The sequence below is a fragment of the Syngnathus typhle genome, linkage group LG20 (assembly GCF_033458585.1).
Source record: "Syngnathus typhle isolate RoL2023-S1 ecotype Sweden linkage group LG20, RoL_Styp_1.0, whole genome shotgun sequence".
NCBI classification, from domain to species: Eukaryota; Metazoa; Chordata; class Actinopteri; order Syngnathiformes; family Syngnathidae; genus Syngnathus; species Syngnathus typhle.
The window spans coordinates 3,098,558-3,122,031 of NC_083757.1; the positions used below are offsets into that span (position 1 = coordinate 3,098,558).

Consider the following 23,474-nt stretch of genomic DNA (forward strand, 5'->3'; position numbering starts at 1 on the left):
AAACCCACAACCTTCCAGTCTCAGGGCGGACACTCTACCACTAGGCCACTGAGCTTATGGATTTCAACATCCATAGAAGAGAAAAATCATAGAGAGAGCTGAAATCAGCAGGCCAGCAAAATATATATCAACACAAACGGTGTTGGTAAAGAATGAATCCATGACCCTTGTTAGGATACGGATTTTAGCTATTGATCTGACTCCAAATTGTGATCAACACTTAACACAAAAATTGCCATGTTCTAATCCACACACTGGCGCACCTAACAATTTTGCGAGTTCGTTCTGTCAAAGAGAAGACCAGTAGATCAATCAGACCGAATTTACCAATTGTTTAATCTTGTCAAAGCAAGCTAATACAGGCGCCTGGGTCTTGGGTCCTTAACACAAAAACTCGTGTGCCTTCGTGACCAGAAAAGACGACACGTTCTTCTGGGTTGCCCAGTTTTAAAGAAACACAATATGAATATTCAAACATGCAAAAGATTGTGTGGTGATTGGTCGATGGTCTGTGGTCATCTCCTCCTCGTTTGGGTTTTCCCCTGCTCAGCACAGGTGTCTGGACCACAAAGACGAGTTGTTTTTCGCGTTCCCATCGGCCTTGAGATATGCTCCCTTTCTGGACCTCCTGTTCCACAATACTTTGAAGAAAACAAATTCATGTAGCCTGCACATTCCTTTCCACTTATTAAGCGACCACACTACTACTAGAAATTATTTTGATATGGTTATATGTGTCTAACGAAGCGTTAATCAAATGTGTTTGCAAACTGCCAAAAGTACATTTCCCTTTACCCTCTACTTCTCCTGTAATTAAAGTAAACCAAAATTGGGCATGTCAAGTATTGCATGTTCATATATGTCACATAATGTTAAATATGAGAACATAACATATATTCTAGAATATTCTAGCAGCAGCTTGAAAGTTGAGTGAGGTTTTTTTTTTTTTTTTTTTTTCGGACAAAGGAACCTTTGGACTTTGAAGAAACCTCTATGAAGTTTCTTTGATAAGTGCAATCAGGCATTGGTGTAGTGCCAGAAACCACTCCAAGCGCATCACAGGAAGCACACAGGAAGATCTCTACATCGACAACGACCGTTCCATGAAAGTGGAGGACGCCGTCTTGGATTTACGCATCACTGAATCTAAAACAGAGGTGTCCCGGGACCCGTTTAGGTAAATTGCTGGAAAATATCCCCTGAACTCTTTTGTACCTTCTACTATTATTCCTGTCAGGTTCAGCTGGAAGGCGTTCGCCAGTCAGCGGTCCAAAGCAGCCACCAGCTGCGCCAGAAATTGAACGGGACCTTTATTACAACTTTGCGGCTGTTAAAAGTTTAATAAAAGGCGTTGTTTGCGATTCCCGTTTTTGCGACACTTAGCCGCCGCAAAGTAGCTTTATGTGGCTTAATAAAGCAAGGAGTGAACCTTTTTTCTTAAACATTTGCGCGTCTGCGAGCAAGGTTAATATTAATATAATATTTAGTTTTTTTTCGACGTGTATTTACAAAGGAAACTTTGACGTGGAAGAAACCTCTATGACGTTTGTTATATCGTGGCCGTAATGACGCGCACACTCTCCAAGTTTAGAGGACTTTTTAATAGAACGACACACACACAGTACGTGCATGATACTGAGTCTTTCCTGGAACAGCAGAAGCGAGAAGAGATGGCGACACCAGAAAACACTCCTCCTGATGACCAGAGAAGTCATGATCGCAAAGTGGCTGACGCCATGAACGTGATAAAAAGCCAGCTTGAACACATTCAAAAAGAGGTAACCATTTATCATTTGGACCTTAGAATCTGTCTCAGCTGCAAAAGTTTAAAAAGTCTGTGTTGACACTAGTTTGCAGACCGTGATGCAAAAATTAAAGATCTGGAGGAGGCTCTGTCTACAGAGAGGGAGCGGAAGCGTCAAGAACAAAGGTCTTTAGAACATACCACGTTTCCTCTCATAGCAATTAATGTCTCCACGTTTGACCCCAGGGTACGCCAAACCATGTCGGCCAGCCAAAAGAGAAAACGTCCCAGCGAGGCTTCGAGCTTCCCCAGCAAAGATGTGGCTCATACTGACATCACCCAGCAGGCCTCTGCTAGCAGGCAGGGCACCATGAAATTGGTCCAGCAAGACAAATATGTCCAAATCTGGAATGACGCAGATGAGGTCAGTGGATTGATTGATTGATTGATTGAATATTTATTGATCCCCAGGGGTGGGGAAATTCAGGCCCCAGCAGTATCCATACCACAGAGTGGGTATACAAAAAACACACAGATGGCATGAGCGCAACTCAATAGGCTCTCACAAGGCTGCCACACAACGGCGCCACAAAGAAAGTCAGAAAGTGCACAGGATAAAAGCCATCAAAGCAAATCAAAGCTAAAAGACAAAGGGAAAAAAAGCAACAGCGGCCACCTAGCACCCCTCAATACAAGAGAACACCCCAAAACACACAAAATAGCCTCCACGGGGTCCATCGACAGGTGTAAGGGCAGTCCAGTTCAACGGCGCCCAATGGACCGTGGTGGTGAATCGGTGAAAACATCACAAAGCAGGCAAACGTGTGAGGAGCGTCCCGGGCACCCTGTCGGGGGACGTGCAGATGGCCACCACGGGGCTAGCATGGCGAAAGTCGTCGGTTCCGACGAGCACGAGGGAGCGGACTCCCCACAGGGGTTGCGGCTGCAAGGCCAAGGCGAGGGACCCGGTCATCACTGGTCGGATAAGCAGGAAGCCGTCGTAGAGTTACGCCGGCCTCGACCGATGATCCCGGTCCGGTCCCAGGAAGAAAAAAATAAATAAAATATCCGATCCGAAGAGGTACCGAGGTGCGGTAGAAGGCACCAGCATCGCCGAATGGACAAAAAGACAGAAAGAAAAAGGAGAAAATAAGGAAATAAAGAGGAAAAGAGAGAACACTGCTGGGAGGCAGCCACTCACGGCGCCATACCAAGAGAAAAAAAAAAATGTGTCACATCTTACGAAATTTGTACATTTTCCAGTAACGACTAACCTGTTGAGATGAATTTCAACTATTAGGATCAGAATTTGGGGAACTGGCAGGTGCAGTGCCAGGTTGGATCTTCTGCTCCCATCATATTCAAGTTTCCCGCAGAATTAATCCTGAAGGCCGGCCAGACTGTCACGGTAATCAATTTTATCTGGACGATCTCATATACAAGGTGCTCAATATTTCAATGACCATGCTGATCAGATCTGGGCGGCTGGTGCTGGCGGAAACCACAATCCTCCCTCTGAACTAGTCTCGGAGGCCAACTGGGGAACCGTAGGCCTGTTCCAGACTACCTTGATGAACGCCAACGGAGAGGTGACACATCTTTCAAGCGACAAGAAGCAATATTTCTCTTTTGACGTCCGTTTTTCTTCCAGGAAATGGACATAAAGAAAGACGCTGGCACACGTTTGGAAGATGATGATGGAAATTCCGCTTCCACCTCGGGATAGAGGAATTTCGGTTTCTTTGTGTGTCAAGCAGACTTTGACTTTTGACATGGTCACATTATAAAAATATGTTATAACAATACAATTAAATGGGCTTTTTTTTTAAATAAAATCTGCTCCGACCTAAATTTAATTGAAATAATTGAAATAAAGTTGTTGTTCTTTAAAAATGATTGAATTCGTCTTTTTTCATTCTGTGTAATTACATTCTGCTGTATGCACCAAAAAAAAAAAAAGAGTGTAATATCGGTTTCATCAGTATATAATTGAAACCGGAAGGTATTCTCAAAATAAGGGGGGGGAACATATTCTCACAGGGCAGCTGTGAGGATTTGTTCCCCCCCTGTAATTTGGCCTAGGAATGAGGGAACCTGTTCAAATTTCCCACATAACCTGAAAGGACCCCCAGGAAGACAGAAAAAAAATTGCTGGAGTCCAGCACTCACGGTTCTCAAAATAAGGGGGGGGAACATATTCTCACAGGGCAGCTGTGAGGATTTGTTCCCCCCTGTAATTTGGCCTAGGAATGAAGGAACCTGTTCAAATTTTCCACATAACCTGAAAGGACCCCCAGGAAGACAGAAAAAAAACTGCTGGAGTCCAGCACTCACCGTTCTGAAAATAAGGGGGGGGAACATATTCTCACAGGGCAGCTGTGAGGATTTGTCCCCCCCCCCTGTAATTTGGCCTAGGAATGAAGGAACCTGTTCAAATTTTCCACACAACCTGAAAGGACCCCCAGGAAGACAGAAGAAAAACTGCTGTAAACATATCCTCACGACTTGACATTTTTTTATAGAGTTCTTGTTACAATTTTTATCCCCCCTCCCCACCATCTGTCACTTTGCTTGGGACAAAAGGAGCCTTCAGAACTGAGATTTCTTCTCAATTATTCATCCAAATCAATTCACTCAAATCATTCTCGTTATGAAAGATTTGATCACAAAACGTGTGTGGCTTTTTCTTAAATGAACACGTTTGACATTGCTATCGTGTCAGCTTTTAATTATATTGCGCTGTCATGTTAAAGCAAATTAATAAATGCAACAATATTAATTGGCTTTGAAAATACCTGAGTAATAAAATAAAATGGATGGATGAATGATGATCACAATTAAGAATAAAGTCTCCTTTGTAATATATACTCCTTGTAGCCTGTACCCAAAAAGAGGAGTTTCTTTGCATTGAGGCTTATGCAAAGAGCTCACGTAATTATATTGTTGCTTTTTGGTGAATGAACGAGTATTCCGTCTGTACGACTGGTCTTTGAACGCACCCCGCTTCAATGGCAGAACGCGGATAAATTTAAAGACATCAAATGAGAATAATCCTTTATAAAAATTAAAATTGACTGACGCAAACGTGAGTTATTCATGTTTTTATTGAAAACAACGTAGTGCTGACGCCGTACGACGCCGTACGACATCGGTTTTTCGCTTTCCAAATAAGGCGTGCGCGCTCCCGCGGCAGGGGAAACAAAATCTCACGGGGGAACCAAATCAAGCACAACACCTGCATTCCTGGATCTGCTCCTCGTTTGAAGCCTGTTAAACGAAACACACAAAAAATATGAGAACAAATAAACATGGGGTGGATATAATAAGTATGAGTGGCATTTGATGAACTTTTATTTTGGCCTTGAGACAGCATCAGTCAGGTTCTGAAAGAAATATCTGAGTCGAGCAGGAAATTTATTTCCCAGCCTTCCATTCAGTGATTTATTTATTAGCAGTGAGAACACACCACCATTGTGCAACCCTTCAAGCAATTACATCTCCAAACTTGCCAAATGAGGGGAATGGAATTAACAAAGTGTTAGGATACGGATTTTAGCTATTGATCTGACTCCAAATTGTGATCAACACTTAACACAAAAATTGCTATGTTCCAATCCACACACTGGCGCACCTAACAATTTTGCGAGTTCGTTCTGTCAAAGAGAAGACCAGTAGATCAATCAGACCGAATTTACCAATTGTTTAATCCTGACAAAGCAAGCTAATTGAGGCGCCTGGGTCTTGGGTCCTTAACACAAAAACTCGTGTGCCTTCGTGACCAGAAAAGACGACACATTCTTCCGGGTTGCCCAGTTTTAAAGAAACACAATATGAATATTCAAACATGCAAAAGATTGTGTGGTGATTGGTCGATGGTCTGTGGTCATCTCCTCCTCGTTTGGGTTTTCCCCTGCTCAGCACAGGTGTCTGGACCACAAAGACGAGTTGTTTTTCGCGTTCCCATCGGCCTTGAGATATGCTCCCTTTCCGGACCTCCTGTTCCACAATACTTTGAAGAAAACAAATTCATGTAGCCTGCACATTCCTTTACACTTATTAAGCAACCACACTACTACTAGAAATTATATTGATATGGTTATATGTGTCTAACGGAGCCTTAATCAAATGTGTTTGCAAACTGCCGAAAGTACATTTCCCTTTATTAGTGATGACATCAATTTCCGATGTGACAATTGGAAAGTTTTCGACCGGATGAGGAGTCACAACGAGAACGTTTGAACAACACCGGCCACGGACTGACCACTACTCCACAGGATGAGACGAAAACTGGATACATTTTCTGAGTTTGTAGTTGACTTTTTTTTTTTTTTTTTTAATAAGCGGAACTCGTTACAACCAACGTCGCCACCACTTTATGCTTATTACATTAATCAAGTCAGGGCCAATTACCAAATCCATAACCAGCCGCTGTTAAACACTCAAAGTACATTATTTCTTAATTCATTAAATGCTTAATTAACAGTCTCTACATAAAATTGGAAAAGTAAAAATACAGTACTGCACATTTATCATTTTCCCATTTGTTAAATTCTACATACAATAAAACCAAATGTGAATTATAAACGAATATTCTAATCTTTTTGAAGCTGTTTTTGCGACACCATTGCGTCAATCACAGAAAGCTATTTGTCGGAAGTGACGTATAATTTCCGTTCATTCCTCCAAAATAAAAGTAAGAATTGGGGTAGTTCTCGGATTACGACCGGGGAAATATTGTACGGCTACTAGTACACAGAATTGTTGCATCGTGCTCCAGAAAAATATGTTACAAACACTTTTAGATCAGTAAAAAAAAAATATATGTATATCGTACATGAGTATTGTCATAAACCGTGGGCTTAATTATATCACAATTGATGTACAGTAGAGTACAATGACCACGCAATAAAATCTAAACAAGATGTCAATGGCCATTTTCAGCATTTTCCTGGGTCCATGCTGCAGATGGGCTACATGATAAGGGGTGGATGTTGCATGTGCTTCCATATTCACAGCAGTGCTGACCATCCGCACAACACTGGCCCTGAAAATCACCAATGGCAGCCTGCTGTTAGAACAAAATGATTCCAGGACCTATTTCCAACAGATACATTCATCATTAGGTTTATGAATGGTCTTTCAGCTACAGCAGGTTGCAATGTTTGCTGTGTCCACTAGTTCCTGCACTGGAGGGGAACTGGGAATCAGCACTCAAGCAGCTATTCTTGACCAACACCAGATATTTATTTTCTGGCTATTTGTGAACAAAATGAAAGTTAGCACCAGATCCATACCAGTGGGTAGGGACAGCAATTCCAGGACTCTGCTGACAGTCCTTTGCAGCATGATGTGCCTTGTGGGCAGAAAAACTTCAAACTGCAGCGAATGACTCCAAACTCACCCCTACCACTGGTATCTACTACAGCTGGTACACGTGTCTGCAATAAGATTGAAAAAATACTTTACACCAGTACGAGCATTCACCCTTTGAGAACCTATTTTGAGAACCTATCGATACAGAGTATTGATACCTCGAGTACCAATTATGTATAAAATCTCCCTTAACACAATGACAAGAAAATGTGAAAACTTCTGATGCAAGAGGACTTCTGCAATATTTGATTTTGATGCTTTTAGTATCAGTGGCTGGTATTGGCAGCCGATAACTTAAAATTCACCTTTTCATTGTTACTTGTGTATAACATTGGTTGAAGTGGAGTGACGGAAGGTTCCGCAGCAGCTTTTTTAAGCAGAAATGAAGAGTCCATCCACGACTCAGTGACTTTCTCACACTGCTGGAAGGCCAAGTCACAGCGGAATCCTCGAGGGCAACAATGGGACAAGTCTGGGCAGCACACAGCCTGGAGAATTCCAGGAAATACAGAATCAAAAATGGTAGTACACTTCAAAATACTGTGCAAAACTTACATTGGGGTATCCACAGCAGCTGTACCCATGCTCAGTCTGGCAGCAGGTTGTGTGATCGGAACAGACGCTTTTGTCAGGGCACGTGATGTTACAGGACACAAAGGCCCCGAATGCCAGGCACACAGTGAGCCTCAACATCTGGAGTAAATGACAACTACAAAAGGCATTCTAAAATCACCGCAAAGCCAATCGAAAGCTTTGGTCAACATTTCAGTGACAAGATATGCCAAGCAGAAAATGCGTCAACTTACTTACAAAGGTTCCAGAGAACTTCCTGAATCTAAGTCAGCACTCTTCTCTTTGTCAAATTAAATTTCACTTCTCTTTCATTGCAAGTACCGTTCACATCACACCCACTACATCATGTGACTTAAGAGATTGCACACTGCCTCCGCCTACAAATGCAGTTCACAACTCTTCAAATGGACTTTGGCTTTACCATACCTAGGTTGTCTGTTTAGCAGTTTATTAATAATGGAAATAAAACATGCAGTGGAACAGGAAAGCAAAATATGAATGGAGGTAGTCGCACTACTAAAGACAAAGCTTCAAAATGTCTTCCGCAAGTAACCGCAATGACTTTATTCATGGAATCCCAGTTCGTACATGTGCACCGATGTGCAGCACTGAACAGAGACGCGTTTTATCGTACAGATCCAACTTCAATATGAGGCTGGCGTGACATCAAGCGTTCAGCTCGACATGCAAAGGAGGCAGATAACTCCTGAAAAGTTCAGTCACACCAAAAACTTGGGCGGTGGCAACTCCGCGAGCACCCCCAAAAAGAAGACGCACCAGATTCTACAAAGCTTCGCAAGCTCAGCACAGCACTGCAATTGTCCAAATCTGAGTTGGATGAATCTTGTGGGGCGGGGGGGGGGGGGGGGGGCGGGGGGGGGGGGGGGGAAATAACAATACCAGGTGTAGTGAACAGCTAGTCCAGCTCGGAGTCTGACTGAGATGCCGCCTTCCTTTTCTTTTTCCTGTTGTGCTTCTTGTGCTTCTTTTTCCGCTTTTTCTTCGATTTGTCCTATGTCGAAAAGACATTTCCTTTGTTGTTTTCTGTCAGCTAAAACAGACCAACCAATTTTTAATACACTACAACTTTTGATCATGTATTCTTACGCTGATTTTCTCTTTTTCTTCACTGCTTCTCTTTTTCTTCTTGGTGTCTGTCTGAGAGGAAGAGGAAATAAAAGAAAATGAAAACCATGGAAACAAGGGAAGTCTTGCAATACACCCATAGAACAAAACAAAATCAAAACATGTTTCCCAAGAATGGACATTCTGACTGCAATTGCAAATGTAATGTGTCTTCCACTATTACAGTTATACCTGGAATTATGAATTATTTTTATAAAGATTTATAAAGAGTATTATACATGGTGTATTTAACCATAGCATCATTTTTACATAGTAAGTCTTAAAGCTAACACGCAATGGAAAATATCAGAAAAGTGCTAATGAACTAGCCTCAATAATTCAGTGAACCATTAACATATATTTCAAGAAGTGCAACAATAATCATAGGCATATATTATATATATTACCTAAAAAAAAATCATTGAAACTTATTGTAATGGTCTTGAGTTTCATTACAGCTAGTGTATGTATGAATGTATGTTATTGTACTGCCCCCTTGTGGCCAAGGAGCAACATTGAATTACCAGAAATGACCGGATGTACAATCTGTTACACTTTTAGTGCTTACCATTTCATCTCCATCTGACTCAGCGGATGACTTTGGCTCACTTTTAATTCTCCTTCGACGGCTTTTGTCATCCTAGGCGACAATATTTAGCACCTTAATATTACTGATGAATGTACTTAACATTAGAAGAAGCTTTCAATCACCTTATTGCCTTCTTCCTTGATTCTTTTCTTTTTCTTCTTGGGACAAAAAGAGCATTCAGGGTGAATGTTAGTCGCTTATTCTCATATAACCAAGGCATAGTTGTGTTATTGGAAGGAAGGAAGAAAGAAAAACCTTTCTGTCAGCATCCGAGTCTGCATCCGAGTCATCCGATGCTCTCTTGGCTGACGACTTCTTTCTTTTCCGCTTTTTCTTCACAATCTTCTTATCGAGCTGTAAACGATCACGCACAGAGAAGTTCAGATGAGGTCACAGTGCACTTCTGATATGTCATTTAATTGTAATGATTCTTTTTGAGGCATCGGTCTGACATGTGTATGATATTTCCTACTGGCACCATTGAACAGTTTCGACGCCTATGGTTGTGCCTTACCTCATCTTCCGATTCTGAGGAGGACCTGCTGGAAGAATCAGAACTCGATGAGGAGGAAGAAGAAGATGAAGAATGCTTGAGCAGAACACAATAAAAGCGGGGTTCGTTAGATTTGAGAGAACTTGACTTATACTTGACTAAATATCACAACAAGAAGAGTAGTGAAAACTAGAGGTCTCCCCTCACCCTACTGGATTTCTTCTTCTCCCTTTTCTGGACACAAATTAGAAGACAAACATGAGCGATCAAGGATTCTAAGTGAGGTCTTATTTATTGTGGCATCTATAGTGCACCTCCTTCTTATCTTTCTTCTCCTCCTTTTCTCGCTCGCCAGCCTTTTTGTCTTTGTCCTTCTCGCTTGCACCTAACAGCTTTTCTCGGTTCTTTGCCAGCTCTTTCTTCCATCTCTGTGACCAAGAAAGAATTTTCGTGAGACCGATACCATACATCTCAAATTCAAGATGCTGAATTTCACCATTTCTTGCTTTAAATATTTTTTGTTCGTTTTCACACCTCGTTCATCTTGTCCTCAAAGTCAGCCAAAGCTCGGGAGCCTTTCTTCTTCTTCTCCAGCTGCTCCTTTATCTCTTCCCTGATGAAGACACAGCAAATGATTCAATTAAGTATCAGTCGTACCATACCATCATTGAGTAGCTGACTTTTGGAACACAAGTGAAATTTTGTTTCATCTAGATGGGTTCACTGTATAATTCACTAGGCAGCGTTTCTGTCCCATACTGGAACTTCCCCATGTGGAACAAATAAAGGAATATTTTCTTTTACCCACCATGTCGGTCGAGGTCTGCCTAAATAATCCTGTATGGTCGGTCCTGAGTTCTGCACCGGCCCCCTGGATCGAGCAGCAGCGATTGGATTTACGTAGGCCTGGAATGTCAAACACACCCACCACACATTAAACAAATCCCATGGCTGTAAAAAGAACCAATGCTCACAGATAAAATTGTAATCATATTAAAGTAGTAATGTGGTAAATTACTGCAAACATTTGGATGAAAAACTCATCTTGGCCATAAACAGGAACCCAAATAAAAAACGTTCGTAACTTCAAAGCGCGTAAATCGAGGATCCCTTAAACGCTTCATGACAGGCGCATTGTTAAAACCAAAATACAAACAAACAAAAATCAACATTCCCAAGCCATATGATTGTTTTAAGAGCCACACCTTTTCAGTATCGATATTGGCGCTATCCGCTGTATGATTATATGGAGCATTTAAGTCGTGCTAGCTTTGAGGGCTCATCAGCGCAACAAACGATACAAAATGGTGAGCAAAATTCGAACCTTCTGCAGCTCGATCAAGCACATGCAACGTACATATTTGTCAGTCTTGGCGTGAAATTAACAACACCTTTAAAAAAAACTCACTTAAATGGGATGCTGTTTAACTGATCAAAGTCTAGGGCAGGGGTGGGCAAACTTTTTGACTCGCGGGCCGAACTGGGTTCTAAATTTGGGGCCGGACCAGGAGCAGATGGACGTAGGCGTTGTGTGAAGTCATATAAGCGACCTGTAAAGGTCATTGCATAAAAGATCTTGGCCTTTAGTAGGTAGTAAAGCATGGATATTCCAAACAAGTTTTTTGAAAACAAATGCATTTATTAACAGCATTAAAAAAAAATAATTCACTAAAAAACTGCTATCAGTGATTCTCATAAAATACGACACTGTTATTATGAATAACAATCTCCATCACTTCAATGCCTGCAGGTCAGATTAATGAAAGATGTTTATCTCATGAGATCACATCAAACGGCAAACATTCTGACCACATATATCATCTTGAAGAATCGGTGAAAGCATACATCCAAATAAAGTAATCAAAACAGCAACACGGTGAGGGGTATCTGAAAATCAGAGCAGAGTTTTAACTCGCAAACACCTGGTAACAGAGGTGAGGAAACGGGAAACACTTGCTTAAAGTAAGCCTTAAGAACTTTACAGGTTAAGATTAGTCGCAAATAGGTGGTGCATCAATGTCCTTGAGCATCCTGCATTGTTTGAAAATGAGAATGATCGCTAGTTTCAATCCCTGCTATGTGTACAAATCATATTCAAAATGCATTTTTTTACAATAAACTTGAGAGCCTCCCGTTCATTTTCAGTGGGAACAGTGTTGTTGGTGTCCCGTTTTTGCTAGTGCGTCATAGTCTGGAGTAAAATTTGTTGTGGCAATTCTTAGGAGAGATCCGACGAGTTGGTCCGTTTACCTCGATCTGTGACGGGTTGATGTTGACGTTCATGTGGCTGAACGTCACGTCGCGTACGTCGAGCCAAATTGGCCACTCTCTTTTAAACACTCGGCACTGTGTCCACCTTGCTTTTCCTTGGGCGACTCATTTTAATGGAAGGATTCCAGGGGAAGGTTTGTGGGTGGCTTAGCGCAAAACTGCATCTGAAAGCTCAGCGCGCAAATTACAAGAATGCTGTCGTCACAGCCTACGCTCTAAAATTCGGGACTGATACAAATAGAGCGCGAATGCGCCATGTCCGTACTACTGAGTACGTACACGCATTTGTGAGTGTGCACCAAGCTTTCTGACACGGCTTCCGGCAGTAAATGCGCAGGCGAGCGCTTCCCCATCTACTGGGGAAACGCAGTCATTGCAGGCAAAATGACCAAAACAAAAGGTTTAATAATACAATTTATTCAGGGTTGGCGGGACGGATTAAACGGTCCCGTGGGCCGGATGTGCCCCGCGGGTCGTAGTTTGCCCACCCCTGGACTAACCTGTTGAGATGAATTTCAACTATTAGGATCAGAATTTGGGGAACTGGCAGGTGAAGCGCCAGGTTGGATCTTCTGCTCCCATCGCATTCAAGTTTCCCGCAGAGTTCAGCCTGAAGGCCGGCCAGACTGTCACGGGAATCAATCTTATCTGGAAGATCTCAGATACAAGGTGCTCAATATTTCAATGACCTTTACATGCTGATCAGATCTGGGCGGCTGATGCTGGCGGAAACCACAATCCTCCCTCTGATCTAGTCTGGGAGACACAGGCCAACTGGGGAATCGGAGACCAGTTCCAGACTACCTTGATCAACGGAGAGGTGACACATCTTTCAAGCGACAAGAAGCAATATTTCTCTTTTGACGTCCGTTTTTCTTCCAGGAAATGGGGATCAGCAAAGCCACTGGCACACGTTTGGAAGATGATGATGGAAATTCCGCTTCCACCGTGGGATAGAGGAAACGGAATTTCGGTTTCTTTGTGTGTCTTGACATATGAAGGGATTGAGAATAAAGCAGACTTTGACTTTTGACATGGTCACATTGTAAAAATATTGTATAACAATACAATTAAATGGGCATTTTCTAATGCAATCCTGACTGCTGGTCAATCATATGAAAAGATTCAGAGTTTGTTGTTTCCGCAGCCGGTTGCTCACAGCACCTGCGGGGACAGCGAGGTACAGTTACGTGCGGCTCCTGCGGATTCTCCCCGAACAAGCCCAACAACGGCAGCTCCGTATCTACGACTTCCCGCTCCTACCGTACTGGTGGCATCTCAGAGGGTTTGCTGCCTCATTCCTACGTGTTCAGTAGTAGTACACCTCGCGAGGTGAGACCATTCCAGACTGGAATCCGAACTGAGACCTGTCCAATAATCTGAGGCCCTGGATCTTTTGGTCTTCATTTTCCATGCCAATCAATTTACCGTTTTTTTCCATGTATAATGCGCAAAATTTAACTAATTTATTGTCCTAAAATCTGGGGTGCGCATTATACATGGGTACAATTTTTTTTTAATTTCTTTTTTTTTTTTTCTTTTTTTTTTTCTTTGAAGAAAATCATGGTACAACAATTTTTGAAGAAAATCTTGTCACGGATGGAGTGTGGAAAGGAGCAGGGCGACCAAATGCAACTTGGACCAGGGTTCATTGGAGGAACTCAAAACACAGACTTAGTAAACTAACATACCGTTTTTTTCCGTGTATAGTGCGCAAAATTTAACTAATTTATTGTCCTAAAATCTGGGGTGCGCATTATACATGGGTACAAAAAAAATTTAATTTTTTATTTTTTTAGAGAAAGTAATGGTACAACAAAACCAACAACAGGACTGACCGACAAAGTCGTGGAACAAAAAGACAGGGTGACATTACCAAAGACAGGAACAGAAACCACATCATGACAGTAACACATGCAATGATCCGACGGTGATCGAGGGGCAGACAGGACTTAAATACAAAACACGTTACATCGATTGAGGTGACCCAGGAAGAGAGGGGCGACGCGAACAGAAACATAGCAAAACTGGGGACGAGACATGACAAATCTCCCCCGAAATAAAACTTGAAATCACCTTTCTTCTTGTTTGTTGTCAATCGCGCATCGCATTCAGCCATCCTGCCCAACACACTTAGTCAGTAAAATTCATAATTGACGACACATCGTTTGATGCGATGGTGCAATCCTTGATGGTGTATTATTGTCAAATATTGTTTTTTAATCTCCATCGCGGACCGGACGTCATACGGAGGCCGCCATTACAGATGCGCAGAACGGATGCGCAAGACACGTCAGCTATATAAAGAGCGAGAGTTGTTTTCTTCCTATTAGTTTCAATTCACAGTTTAATTTGCAGTTTCAATCAGCAAGTAACAAAATGCGTATTACAGGTAATATTTTATTTCACAACACTTTGCCTTGTTCCTTTCATCTCTGCTGTTCACTTCAAACACGCTCCATACGAACGCAATGCTCTCGTATTAGACGCTTGCTCGATCACCTGCTCGTTTGCTGCCCTACGGGGGTCGCAGCCGTGCTGGAACCTATCCCAGCCGTCATCGGGCAGTGGGCGGCGGACACCCTGAACCGGATGCCAGCCAATCGCAGGGCACACAGAGACAAACAACCATTTGCACTCGCACTCACACCTAGGGACAATTTGGAGTCTTCAATCGGCCTACCAAGCATGTTTTGGGGATGTGGGAGGAAACCGGAGTGCCCAGAGAAAACCCACGCGGGCCCGGGGAGAACATGCAAACTCCACACAGGGAGGGCCAGAGGTGGAATCGAACTTGCACCCACCTAACTGTGAGGCGGACGTGCTACCCAGTGCCCCACCAAGCCGCCCTTAGGATCCATCCGTTGCAAAGTTTCTTTGAACCATTGCAAAGAGTGAGGGTTTTTTTTTTATGTGTATTTACAAAGGAACCTTTGGACTTTGAAGAAACCTCTATGAAGTTTCTTTGATAAGTGCAATCAGGCATTGGTGTAATGCATGATACTGAGTCTTTCCTGGAACAGCAGAAGCAAGCTCGAGAGATGGCGACCCCAGAAAACACTCCTCAAGATGCAAACATTGCCCTCTCCCCCAACCGCATCACACGTCTCCAGGAAATGGAAGATCTCCGCAAGCTCAACGACCTTCTGGTCGTTTACGTCGACAACGCCCGTTCCCGGGAAGTGGAGAACGCCGGCTTGCGTTTGCGCATCACTGAATCCGAAACAGAGGTGTCCCGGCAGCTGACTGGCCTGAAGGCCGTTTACGAGACGGAGCTGGCGAAAGCCCGTGCGTCTCTGGACTCGGAGGCCACAGAGCGTGCACGTCTGCAGCCGGAGTTGACCAAGCTGAGGATGGAATTCGACGAGCTGAAAGAAAGGTGAGGCCCGGCCATTTTATCAAAAATATGCCAACAACAAAATGGATACTGGATATTAGTGCTGACATAATTGCTTTGCTGCTGGGGCCACACCCCAAGGAAAATCCTCCTCGTGACTAATTGCAGCTCAATTGGACTTTCAGTTAACCATCCCATAGTCGCACATCAATATAAATAGCACATTTGACTGCGTCGAGGGTTTAATACTGTTTTTGTTTCCTGCACTGTTTACATACTTTATCACTGCTACACTTTCTACTTATCTTAGTTCATATTTATGTGTACATCTGTCATCTCAGGAACACGAAGAAAGAATCCGATCTGGCAGGAGCGCTGCAGAGGCTCAAAGATTTGGAAGCCTCGCTGAACTCCAAGAACGCGTCTTTGGCGACAGCGTTAGGAAAAAACCGTCGCCTTGAAGCCTTGGTGAACTCCAGGGTCGGGTCTTTGTCGACAGCGTTAGGAGAAAAGCGTCGCCTTAAAGCCTTGCTGAACTCCAAGGGCGCGTCTTTGATGAGAGCGTTAGAAGGAAAGCGTCGCCTTGAGACAGAAAACCGAGATCTGGCGACGCAGGTTGCCGAGGTGAATCAAATCACGATTAAATTACCGTGATGATTGTGTTAAAGTTGTTGCCACGTTTAGCTCGAGACCAGGTTGGCCAATGGCCGAAAGGGGATGATGGATGAGGCTCTCAGGAGGGTGGAAGGAGAGAGTCGCATTAATACCCTCAAAGAGGAGCTGGAGATTCAAAAGAAGCTGCATTCCGAGGTCGGACACAATTATCATCACTTTCGCTTATTTGATTAATGAAAATAAAGCTGAGTCATTCTCACGTCTCACGTAGGAGTTGCGCGAGGTCAAACGCCGGCATGAGTCTCGCATGGTGGAGTTGGAAAACGCCCGCCAGGAAGATTATGAACCCAAACGGGCCGACGCCTTGATGGAGATGCGAAGCCAGCATGAACTTCAAATCAAACTCTACAAAGAGGAGATTGAGAAGACTTACAAGTCCAGGGTAAATTGCTGGAAAATATCGCCTGAACTCTTTTTTACCTTCTACTATGCCTGTCGGGTTCAGCTGGAAGGCGCTCGCCAGTCACCGATTTCACCATTTATCATTTGGACCTTAGAATCTGTATCAGCTGCAAAAAGTTTAAAAGGTCTGTGTTGACACTAGCTTGCAGCCCGTGATGCAAACGTGAAAGATCTGGAGGAGGCTCTGTCTACAGAGAGGGAGCGGATGCAGCAGCAACTGGATGAGTATCAGGAGCTAATGGATGTCAAGCTAGCGCTGGATATGGAGATAAGTGCCTACAGGAAGGTGCTTGAAAGCGGGCAGGAGAGGTGTGTGTGGCTTACAAACCTACCACAACTTTTCCTGTCATAGCAATTCATGTCTCCACGTTTGTCCGCAGGACACGCTTTTCCCAGAGTCTACCGTCGACAAGCATGTCAGGAAGTCGCTCCTCGACCACGTCGGCCAGCGGGAAAAGGAAGCGTCCCGACACTGACAGCGAGGCTTTGAACTTCGCCAGAAGCACTGTGCCTCTTACTCTCCTCATCTCTCTTAGGTGTCAGTTCACCCTGGATGCGGACCAGGACGGCAAATATGTCCGACTCTGCAATATAGGAGATGAGGTCAGTGGATGTGTCACAGTGCAACATCGCACATCTTACGAAATTTGCACATTTTCCAGTAACGACTAACCTGTTGAGATCAACTTCAACTATTAGGATCAGAATTTGGGGAACTGGCAGGTGAAGCACCAGGTTGGATCTTCTGCTCCCATCGTATTCAAGTTTCCCGCAGAATTCATCCTGAAGCCCGGCCTGAGTGTCACGGTAATCAATCTTATCTGGAAGATCTCAGATACAAGGTGCTCAATATTTCAATGACTTTTACATGGTGATCAGATCTGGGCGGCTGGTGCTGGCGGAAACCACAATCCTCCCTCTGATCTAGTCTGGGAGACACAGGCCAACTGGGGAACCGGAGACCAGGTCCACACTACCTTGATCAACACTAACGGAGAGGTGACACATCTTTCAAGCGACAAGAAGCAATATTTCTCTTTTGACGTCCGTTTATCTTCTAGGAAGACCTCTACCACCTATATCAAAAATGATGGAAATTCCGTTTCCACCGTGGAATAGAGGAAACGGAACTTTGGTTTCTTTGTGTGTCTTGACATATGAAGGGATTGAGAATAAAGCAGACTTTGACTTTTGACATGGTCACATTGTAAAAATATCGTATAACAATACAATTAAATGGGCATTTTCTAATGCAATCCTGACTGCTGGTCAATCATTTGAAAAGATTCAGAGTTTGTTGTTTCCGCAGCCGGTTGCCCACAGCACCTGCGGGGACAGCGAGGTACAGTTATGTGCGGCTCCTGCGGATTCTCCCCGAACAAGCCCAACAACGGCAGCTCCGTATCCACGGCTTCCCGCTCCTACCGTACTGGTGGCATCTCAGAGGGTTTGCTGCCTCATTCCTACTTCTTGTTTTTATATTGTGTCGTTTACTTGTATGTCTATCGTGTACTATGTCTCGTCAACGTGGGATAGAGGAAAGTGCGGGGGGACCAAAAAAAAAAGAGTGTAATATCGGTTTCACCAGTATATAATTGAAACCGGAAGGTATTCGGACATCCCTGCGGTCAGTAGAATATATAACGGCTGTGCAATGAGAAGTCAAGACATGTTCCACGAGAGCAGGCGGTCAAGGCAAGAGTAATCTCGACGCAACATGCCCAACATGTGTAAGTCAGTGATGAATGTTTCTTGAATTTTCTTCCTCTTTTGCCATTCTTTCATGATTTTCTTGTGCTTCCACATTAGACACGCAAATTCTCGCGGTGGGCTTGGTGGCTTTTCTAGTACTGCGAGCCAATGGCGCTCCGTTGACAGAAGCGACCACCGTCTTGCCATCAAGCGACACCTCAAGTGAGGAGGAAACGGCGCCCTCTGACCTGCTGACCTCCGCTCATGTTTGGGACTCGGTTCTGGGTACCGCTAAAGAACACCAGAAAGCTGTAAGTGGAAATTCAGAAAGCACCTTCATTGTCTTCTTCTGGCTGTAAAACGTATCTGACTTGTGACTAATTTCAATTTCAGTTTGATGATGAATTCCAAAACAATGTCAACTTTCATTTACTGGAGCATTACAAAGCACCTCAGTTTCCAGCAAACTGCCCCAGCTCCAACTTTAGCAAGGTAAGAACCAGAAATGGAAAACCACCAGAGGTGGGAGAAAATACAGACACTGACACTTTCCATAATTGTTTGCTAGCATCGGCTTGACTTTTATGCGTAGATTGAATAGATATTTGTTTTTTCCAGGAGGCTTGCCTGCACAGGCTGGCCCAAGGTCTGTCCACTTACATAATTCTTCTCAAGCACGTGGAGAAGGAATATCCCGGCAGTAAAATTCTGTCTGAGGCCAAACACTACTCTGAACTCCTGCTCTACAATATCAAACAAAAGGTTGGCCAGTGTGACAATTTAGGGATAGGAAATGAATTTTGCTGTTACTATAATACCTATTTTGACATTGTGTTGCTTACTCTTGTCCGGCAGATGAGAAAACCAGAAGAGGTCACAGGCCTGAGTAGCAATGAGGAAGAGAGCCTATTGAGGTCACTGTACCACCCCGATGCTTTCCACAGAAAGATGACGGCGCACAACATCCTGCGGAAGCTCTACATCAGGGGTCACCAAACTACGGCCCGCGGGCCGGATACGGCCCGCGGGACCGTTTAATACGGCCCGCCAACCCTGAACAAATTGTATTATTAAACTATTTTTTTTTGCTCATTTTGCCTGCAATGACTGCGTTTCCCCAGTAGATGGGGAAGCGCTCGCCTGCGCATTTACTACCGGAAGCCGTGTCAAAAAGCTCGGTGCACACTCACAAGTGCGTGTATAGACATGGCGCACTCGCGCTCTATTTGTATCAGTCCCGAATTTAGAGCGTGGGCTGTGACGACAGCATTCTTGTAATTTGCGCGCTGAGCTTTCAGATGCAGTTTTGCGCTAAAGCCACCCACAAACCTTCCCCTGGAATCCTTCCGTTAAAATGTCGCCCAAGTAAAGCAGGGTGAACACAGTGCCGAGCGTTTAAAAGAGAGTGGCCAATTTGGCTCGACGTACGCGACGTGACGTTCAGCCACATGAACGTCAACATCTACCCGTCAAAGATCGAGGTAAACGGACCAACACCTCGGATCTCGCCTAAGAATTGCCACAACAAATTTTACTCCAGACTATGACGCACTATCAAACTTTAACAAACAAGACAGCAGTGTCTACAAGCCTACTGGAACCTACAAAAGGATTATAAGGAAGGAACACAAGAACTTTAAGAGACTGCTCATATGTGTCAGAGAGGTTCTGCTCTGACAACTGAGCTGAACTTTTATCTGTTAAGATTGTGCATGGCACAACATAAAGTTAATGTTCCATGTTTTTTTTTTCTATGAAGAACCCAGAGAGAGTTATTTAGTTATTATTTATTTCCTGTTTTTTCTGTGAAGAACTCAGAGAGGGTTATTTAGTTATTATTTATTTCATTAATAGTGTTATTATCTGTTTCCTGACTTTTTTTCTGTAAAGAACCTGGAAAGGGTTATTAAATAACCGTTATTTGGTTATGTGTGGCTTTCTGGAAAACAATAAATTTTTTAAGCTCCCCTACGATCGTCACACTTTTTCTGTTACAAACTGACACCGGCCCGCCATCAGAGAAGGGAAAGGTTATGTGGCCCTCACAGGAAAAAGTTTGGGGACCCCTGCTCTACATCTTCATTGTTGACGGCGAGAGGGCGCTGAGGCGCAAAGAACGGCGAAGGGGAAAACATGCCAAGGTCTTCGCCATGTTTAGTTTATTGCGGTAGTCACGTCCGCCACGGAAGCCCGTCGGAAATGTTGGGCAAAACATGAAGTGAATTAAGGAAGTTCTTGGATCTGCACTGACGTGTCGTAACCCACTGACGGATTGAGGATGTATTTGTTTTTGCATGACGCACTGAGTTTTTTTTATTTTTTATTCTGTAGATAACCTATTTATTGCTCATTCAAAAAAGCCATTGTGAATCTAAGACCTTATTTATTGCAAACCTTCGTATGAATTATTTAAAGAAGATATTTATTACATATTATTGTTTTTATACTTGAAGGCATGATAATTATATTTATTTTTTAAACGGAATGTATTTTTAAAACATGAATAAAACTATTTGCTTACTTGTGAATTGAACTGCTTGATTTATAACACTTTGGCAGGTGTCTTTTGAGAATTTCACTTATTAGATTGAACTAGACAAATCTCTTTTTATGAGATTCAAATACATCGTATATATATATTTGAAAAACTGAAATATCGTAAGGCCACTTATGGGCTTTACTGTTAGACATTTATTGACAAAAACATGGAACAGACTTCGAGACAATGTCGTAACAATAACAAATAAATATCTCAGACAAAATTGACACTTCATATACTGACATTGACTTTCATGTGGCCAACTCGTCGTGGTCTTCGGGTGGAGGTTGTTGACGCAGGTGCACGTCATCCTTCTTCAACCCCAAAGTAAACTGAAACGAAGCAAAAACAGCCAACGATACATATGTCATTGTTGTTTTTGACTTAATCTGCCATTTTTTTTAAGGTTCTCTTTCTACATATTTACCAAACACAAGCGATACATTAACTTTATGACAATAATCATCTATTACACATAAATCAGTTATGCTTATGCCCACAATAAAGGTAAATGAACCATGAGTTAATACAAAAAAAGGGCACTACCTCAATTACAACTTAGAAAACAGTTTGACTGAAATGGTAGTCATTCAATAAATAAATATACGCATGTTTTCTTTTTCAAATTGCAGCCTTTGCGGTTTTGAAAATTGCAGTTGATCACATTGCAACGTCGACTTGAATTCCACTAATCTCTCAGTTTTAATGCACAGACAGACACGAGAGAAAACGCTGACACAGAAGCAGTGGATGACGCAAATCAGTGTCGCCCCTTGTCAGCAGTTCACTCGAATTATGCCAACAATTCAGTGGTATCTTTCCACACGCACGCATTGCAACACCGGCCATTTGCCCTTTGATACCAGTTTAACAGCTCATCATCAAATATTTATTTGGCATGAGATTCGTTAATTTTGGGGGGAAATGTTTTCAATGTGTCAAGACTGAAGGCTCCGGCATTCCTGGATCTGCTCCTCGTTTGAAGCCTGTTAAACGAAACACACAAAAAAATATGAGAACAAATAAACATGGGGTGGATATAATAAGTATGAGTGGCATTTGATGAACTTTTATTTTGGCCTTGAGACAGCATCAGTCAGGTTCTGAAAAAAATATCTGAGTCGAGCAGGAAATTTATTTCCCAGCCTTCCATTCAGTGATTTATTTATTGGCAGTGAGAACACACCACAATTGTGCAACCCTTCAAGCAATTACATCTCCAAACTGGCCAAATGAGGGGAATGGAATTAACAAAGTGATGACAAAAGTTTCCAATGTGGCAATTGGAAAGTTTTCGACCGGATGAGGAGTCACAACGAGAACGTTTGAACTACCGGACAGTCAAAATCAGGTTAAGGGTGAACACGCTAATGCTAACTAGCTGCAACCTGCGGGTTTTAAAGCGACTAACATATTTCACGCCTTTTATACTAACCCAAGTACAGCACTGTAGGAATAAATCCCCATCAGATGACGAATTGTCCACACTGGAACAGTTGCTGCAGCCGCTGTTTGGTCTCTTTACTTAATTTTGCCATTTTTCCTGGATGCTTTTGCAGCGTGATACCACAGAGTGCAACCAAGGACACGGAAGCGGAAATGAGCCATGACAGAAAAAAACAGGAAGTCTAGCTTCGTGTCGCCGTCTTGTGGATGGAAGAGGTAACTGCGTGTTTTACTGTTCAGTATTTCAGTACATTTTCTATTTAGTATTTTTGTATCTAAACAAAAAAATAAACTACCAGGACGTTACATGTTGAGTTAATTACTTTTTTTTTTTTTTGCATTAATAGTTATAGTAGTTTTCAGTCAGCAAAGACAAATTTGAGTCAAAAGAAACACTTTATTTCCAGAAGCAATGAGCTGCACATCCTCGGACATATAAAAAGGCCAGTAAAAACATCTTAAGAACAACAATATGATGTACAGCAAAAGCAGAAGCAGTCACAATTTGTAAACTGACATACTGAAACACATCGATTGTCCTTTCAAATTATGTACACCAAACCGTTAATAGCACACAGACGACAGTTTACACTGGGGATGGAGGTGACCTTTGTGTTAGCATGATGATTTGATGGAGGTGGGTTGACTTGGAAGAAAAGGAAAGAGACGTCAGAAATACTACAAATACCTGGCATGGTGGCTAAATGAGGTATTAAAATAATCCACAGGTTTTCTTACAGACATATGTAACACACCTTCTTTTGGGATTGGTACCTGTGAGAGTTACTCCTTTATAAATATGTAATTAGCCTCTCAAGTGCAAACCCTGATACTTCATAGCCCTCTCACCAGAGTCAAAAACATCATTGGACTAATTATGTTGAGTTTCATCTTGCTCATCAGAACAATACTGACTGTAAATATTAAGAATGGAACACTTGCGATTTCCATATTTGTTAGGGAAGAATGTGGATTTTTTTTTCTTTCATAAAAATATCTGTTATTAGACCAAAGTCGTTTAGGTTTAAATATATTCGTCTAAACACTGAAGGTACGGTTTGTATTGCTATGAGGAAGGAGCAAAGAAAATTGTTCTTTTTGAATCCGGAGGTTTAAACTTTCATTCAATCAACAGCTTTTATACACACACACAAAAGAAAAACACTCACCCACACACATCTCCTTCCATTGGGGGTCAAGGTAAAGGTGAATGTA

At 42.8% G+C, this 23,474-nt stretch overlaps 5 protein-coding genes and 1 long non-coding RNA gene across 10 annotated transcripts; 3 read left to right on the forward strand and 3 right to left on the reverse strand.

The window, feature by feature from the left end:
- Window positions 1-1,561: 1,561 nt before the first annotated feature.
- LOC133144941 (lamin-A-like) lies at window positions 1,562-3,470 on the forward strand. Its single transcript, XM_061267997.1, has 6 exons — window positions 1,562-1,778; window positions 1,851-1,930; window positions 1,991-2,168; window positions 3,045-3,152; window positions 3,220-3,333; window positions 3,396-3,470. Exons 1-6 carry the CDS (start codon window positions 1,566-1,568, stop codon window positions 3,468-3,470), a joined length of 768 nt encoding a protein of 255 aa, XP_061123981.1. The 5' UTR covers window positions 1,562-1,565.
- Window positions 3,471-5,157: 1,687 nt separating this feature from the next.
- On the reverse strand, window positions 5,158-8,073 carry LOC133144176 (progranulin-like). Of its 4 annotated transcripts, none has more exons than XM_061266679.1 (5): window positions 7,924-8,073; window positions 7,673-7,826; window positions 7,423-7,605; window positions 7,039-7,182; window positions 5,158-6,788 (listed from the first exon to the last, which is right to left on the reverse strand). In XM_061266679.1, exons 2-5 carry the CDS (start codon window positions 7,808-7,810, stop codon window positions 6,669-6,671), a joined length of 585 nt encoding a protein of 194 aa, XP_061122663.1. In that variant the 5' UTR covers window positions 7,811-7,826; window positions 7,924-8,073; the 3' UTR covers window positions 5,158-6,668. The 4 variants fall into 4 exon arrangements, with proteins under 4 accessions (XP_061122663.1, XP_061122664.1, XP_061122665.1 ...); XM_061266680.1 differs by having other exon boundaries at window positions 7,928-8,067; XM_061266681.1 differs by having other exon boundaries at window positions 7,673-7,840; window positions 7,924-8,037.
- Window positions 8,074-8,574: 501 nt separating this feature from the next.
- On the reverse strand, window positions 8,575-12,381 carry LOC133144172 (protein FAM133-like). 2 transcript variants are annotated; one of them, XM_061266671.1, is made up of 11 exons: window positions 12,148-12,381; window positions 10,706-10,803; window positions 10,432-10,510; window positions 10,212-10,325; window positions 10,105-10,131; window positions 9,919-9,993; window positions 9,660-9,758; window positions 9,527-9,559; window positions 9,384-9,455; window positions 8,798-8,848; window positions 8,575-8,702 (listed from the first exon to the last, which is right to left on the reverse strand). In XM_061266671.1, exons 1-11 carry the CDS (start codon window positions 12,178-12,180, stop codon window positions 8,607-8,609), a joined length of 777 nt encoding a protein of 258 aa, XP_061122655.1. In that variant the 5' UTR covers window positions 12,181-12,381; the 3' UTR covers window positions 8,575-8,606. The 2 variants fall into 2 exon arrangements, with proteins under 2 accessions (XP_061122655.1, XP_061122654.1); XM_061266670.1 differs by having other exon boundaries at window positions 9,527-9,562.
- A 2,828-nt stretch (window positions 12,382-15,209) lies between these two features.
- Window positions 15,210-17,673, forward strand: LOC133144942 (lamin-A-like). Its single transcript, XM_061267998.1, is given in 7 exon segments — window positions 15,210-15,547; window positions 15,847-15,967; window positions 16,094-16,129; window positions 16,190-16,315; window positions 16,392-16,891; window positions 16,963-17,185; window positions 17,644-17,673. Coding segments are annotated over 7 exon segments (1,374 nt in total).
- A 259-nt stretch (window positions 17,674-17,932) lies between these two features.
- On the forward strand, window positions 17,933-19,425 carry LOC133144943 (interleukin-6-like). The gene is made up of 5 exons (XM_061267999.1): window positions 17,933-18,029; window positions 18,386-18,585; window positions 18,668-18,766; window positions 18,893-19,036; window positions 19,130-19,425. The coding sequence occupies exons 1-5, from the start codon at window positions 17,933-17,935 to the stop codon at window positions 19,310-19,312; spliced, it is 723 nt and encodes a 240-aa protein (XP_061123983.1). The 3' UTR covers window positions 19,313-19,425.
- A 540-nt stretch (window positions 19,426-19,965) lies between these two features.
- Window positions 19,966-22,498, reverse strand: LOC133144180 (uncharacterized). Its single transcript, XR_009710609.1, has 2 exons — window positions 22,249-22,498; window positions 19,966-21,799 (listed from the first exon to the last, which is right to left on the reverse strand). It is a non-coding gene; the product is annotated as an uncharacterized LOC133144180 (long non-coding RNA).
- Window positions 22,499-23,474: the final 976 nt, after the last annotated feature.

What these genes read in the sequence shown, in the direction of transcription:
- LOC133144172 (XM_061266670.1), bottom strand. Translation starts at nt 12,180, where the DNA reads ATGAACGTCAACATCAACCCGTCACAGATCGAG. An exon ending in AGAAGAAAGATAAGAAGGAG is followed by an intron (nt 10,132 to 10,211) that starts GTGCACTATAGA and finishes ATTTGTGTCCAG; the next exon opens with AAAAGGGAGAAGAAGAAATC. An exon ending in AAGAAAAAGAGAAAATCAGC is followed by an intron (nt 8,703 to 8,797) that starts GTAAGAATACAT and finishes TTTTCGACATAG; the next exon opens with GACAAATCGAAGAAAAAGCG.
- LOC133144943 (XM_061267999.1), top strand. Translation starts at nt 17,933, where the DNA reads ATGTGCGGCTCCTGCGGATTCTCCCCGAACAAGCCCAACAACGGCAGC. An exon ending in CTAAAGAACACCAGAAAGCT is followed by an intron (nt 18,586 to 18,667) that starts GTAAGTGGAAAT and finishes TTTCAATTTCAG; the next exon opens with TTTGATGATGAATTCCAAAA. An exon ending in TCTACAATATCAAACAAAAG is followed by an intron (nt 19,037 to 19,129) that starts GTTGGCCAGTGT and finishes CTTGTCCGGCAG; the next exon opens with ATGAGAAAACCAGAAGAGGT.
- LOC133144176 (XM_061266679.1), bottom strand. Translation starts at nt 7,810, where the DNA reads ATGTTGAGGCTCACTGTGTGCCTGGCATTCGGGGCCTTTGTGTCCTGT. An exon ending in ACACAAGTAACAATGAAAAG is followed by an intron (nt 7,183 to 7,422) that starts GTGAATTTTAAG and finishes ATCTTATTGCAG; the next exon opens with ACACGTGTACCAGCTGTAGT. An exon ending in ATTGCTGTCCCTACCCACTG is followed by an intron (nt 6,789 to 7,038) that starts GTATGGATCTGG and finishes GGTGATTTTCAG; the next exon opens with GGCCAGTGTTGTGCGGATGG.
- LOC133144941 (XM_061267997.1), top strand. Translation starts at nt 1,566, where the DNA reads ATGACGCGCACACTCTCCAAGTTTAGAGGACTTTTTAATAGAACGACA. An exon ending in TTGAACACATTCAAAAAGAG is followed by an intron (nt 1,779 to 1,850) that starts GTAACCATTTAT and finishes TGTTGACACTAG; the next exon opens with TTTGCAGACCGTGATGCAAA. An exon ending in TCTGGAATGACGCAGATGAG is followed by an intron (nt 2,169 to 3,044) that starts GTCAGTGGATTG and finishes TTCAACTATTAG; the next exon opens with GATCAGAATTTGGGGAACTG.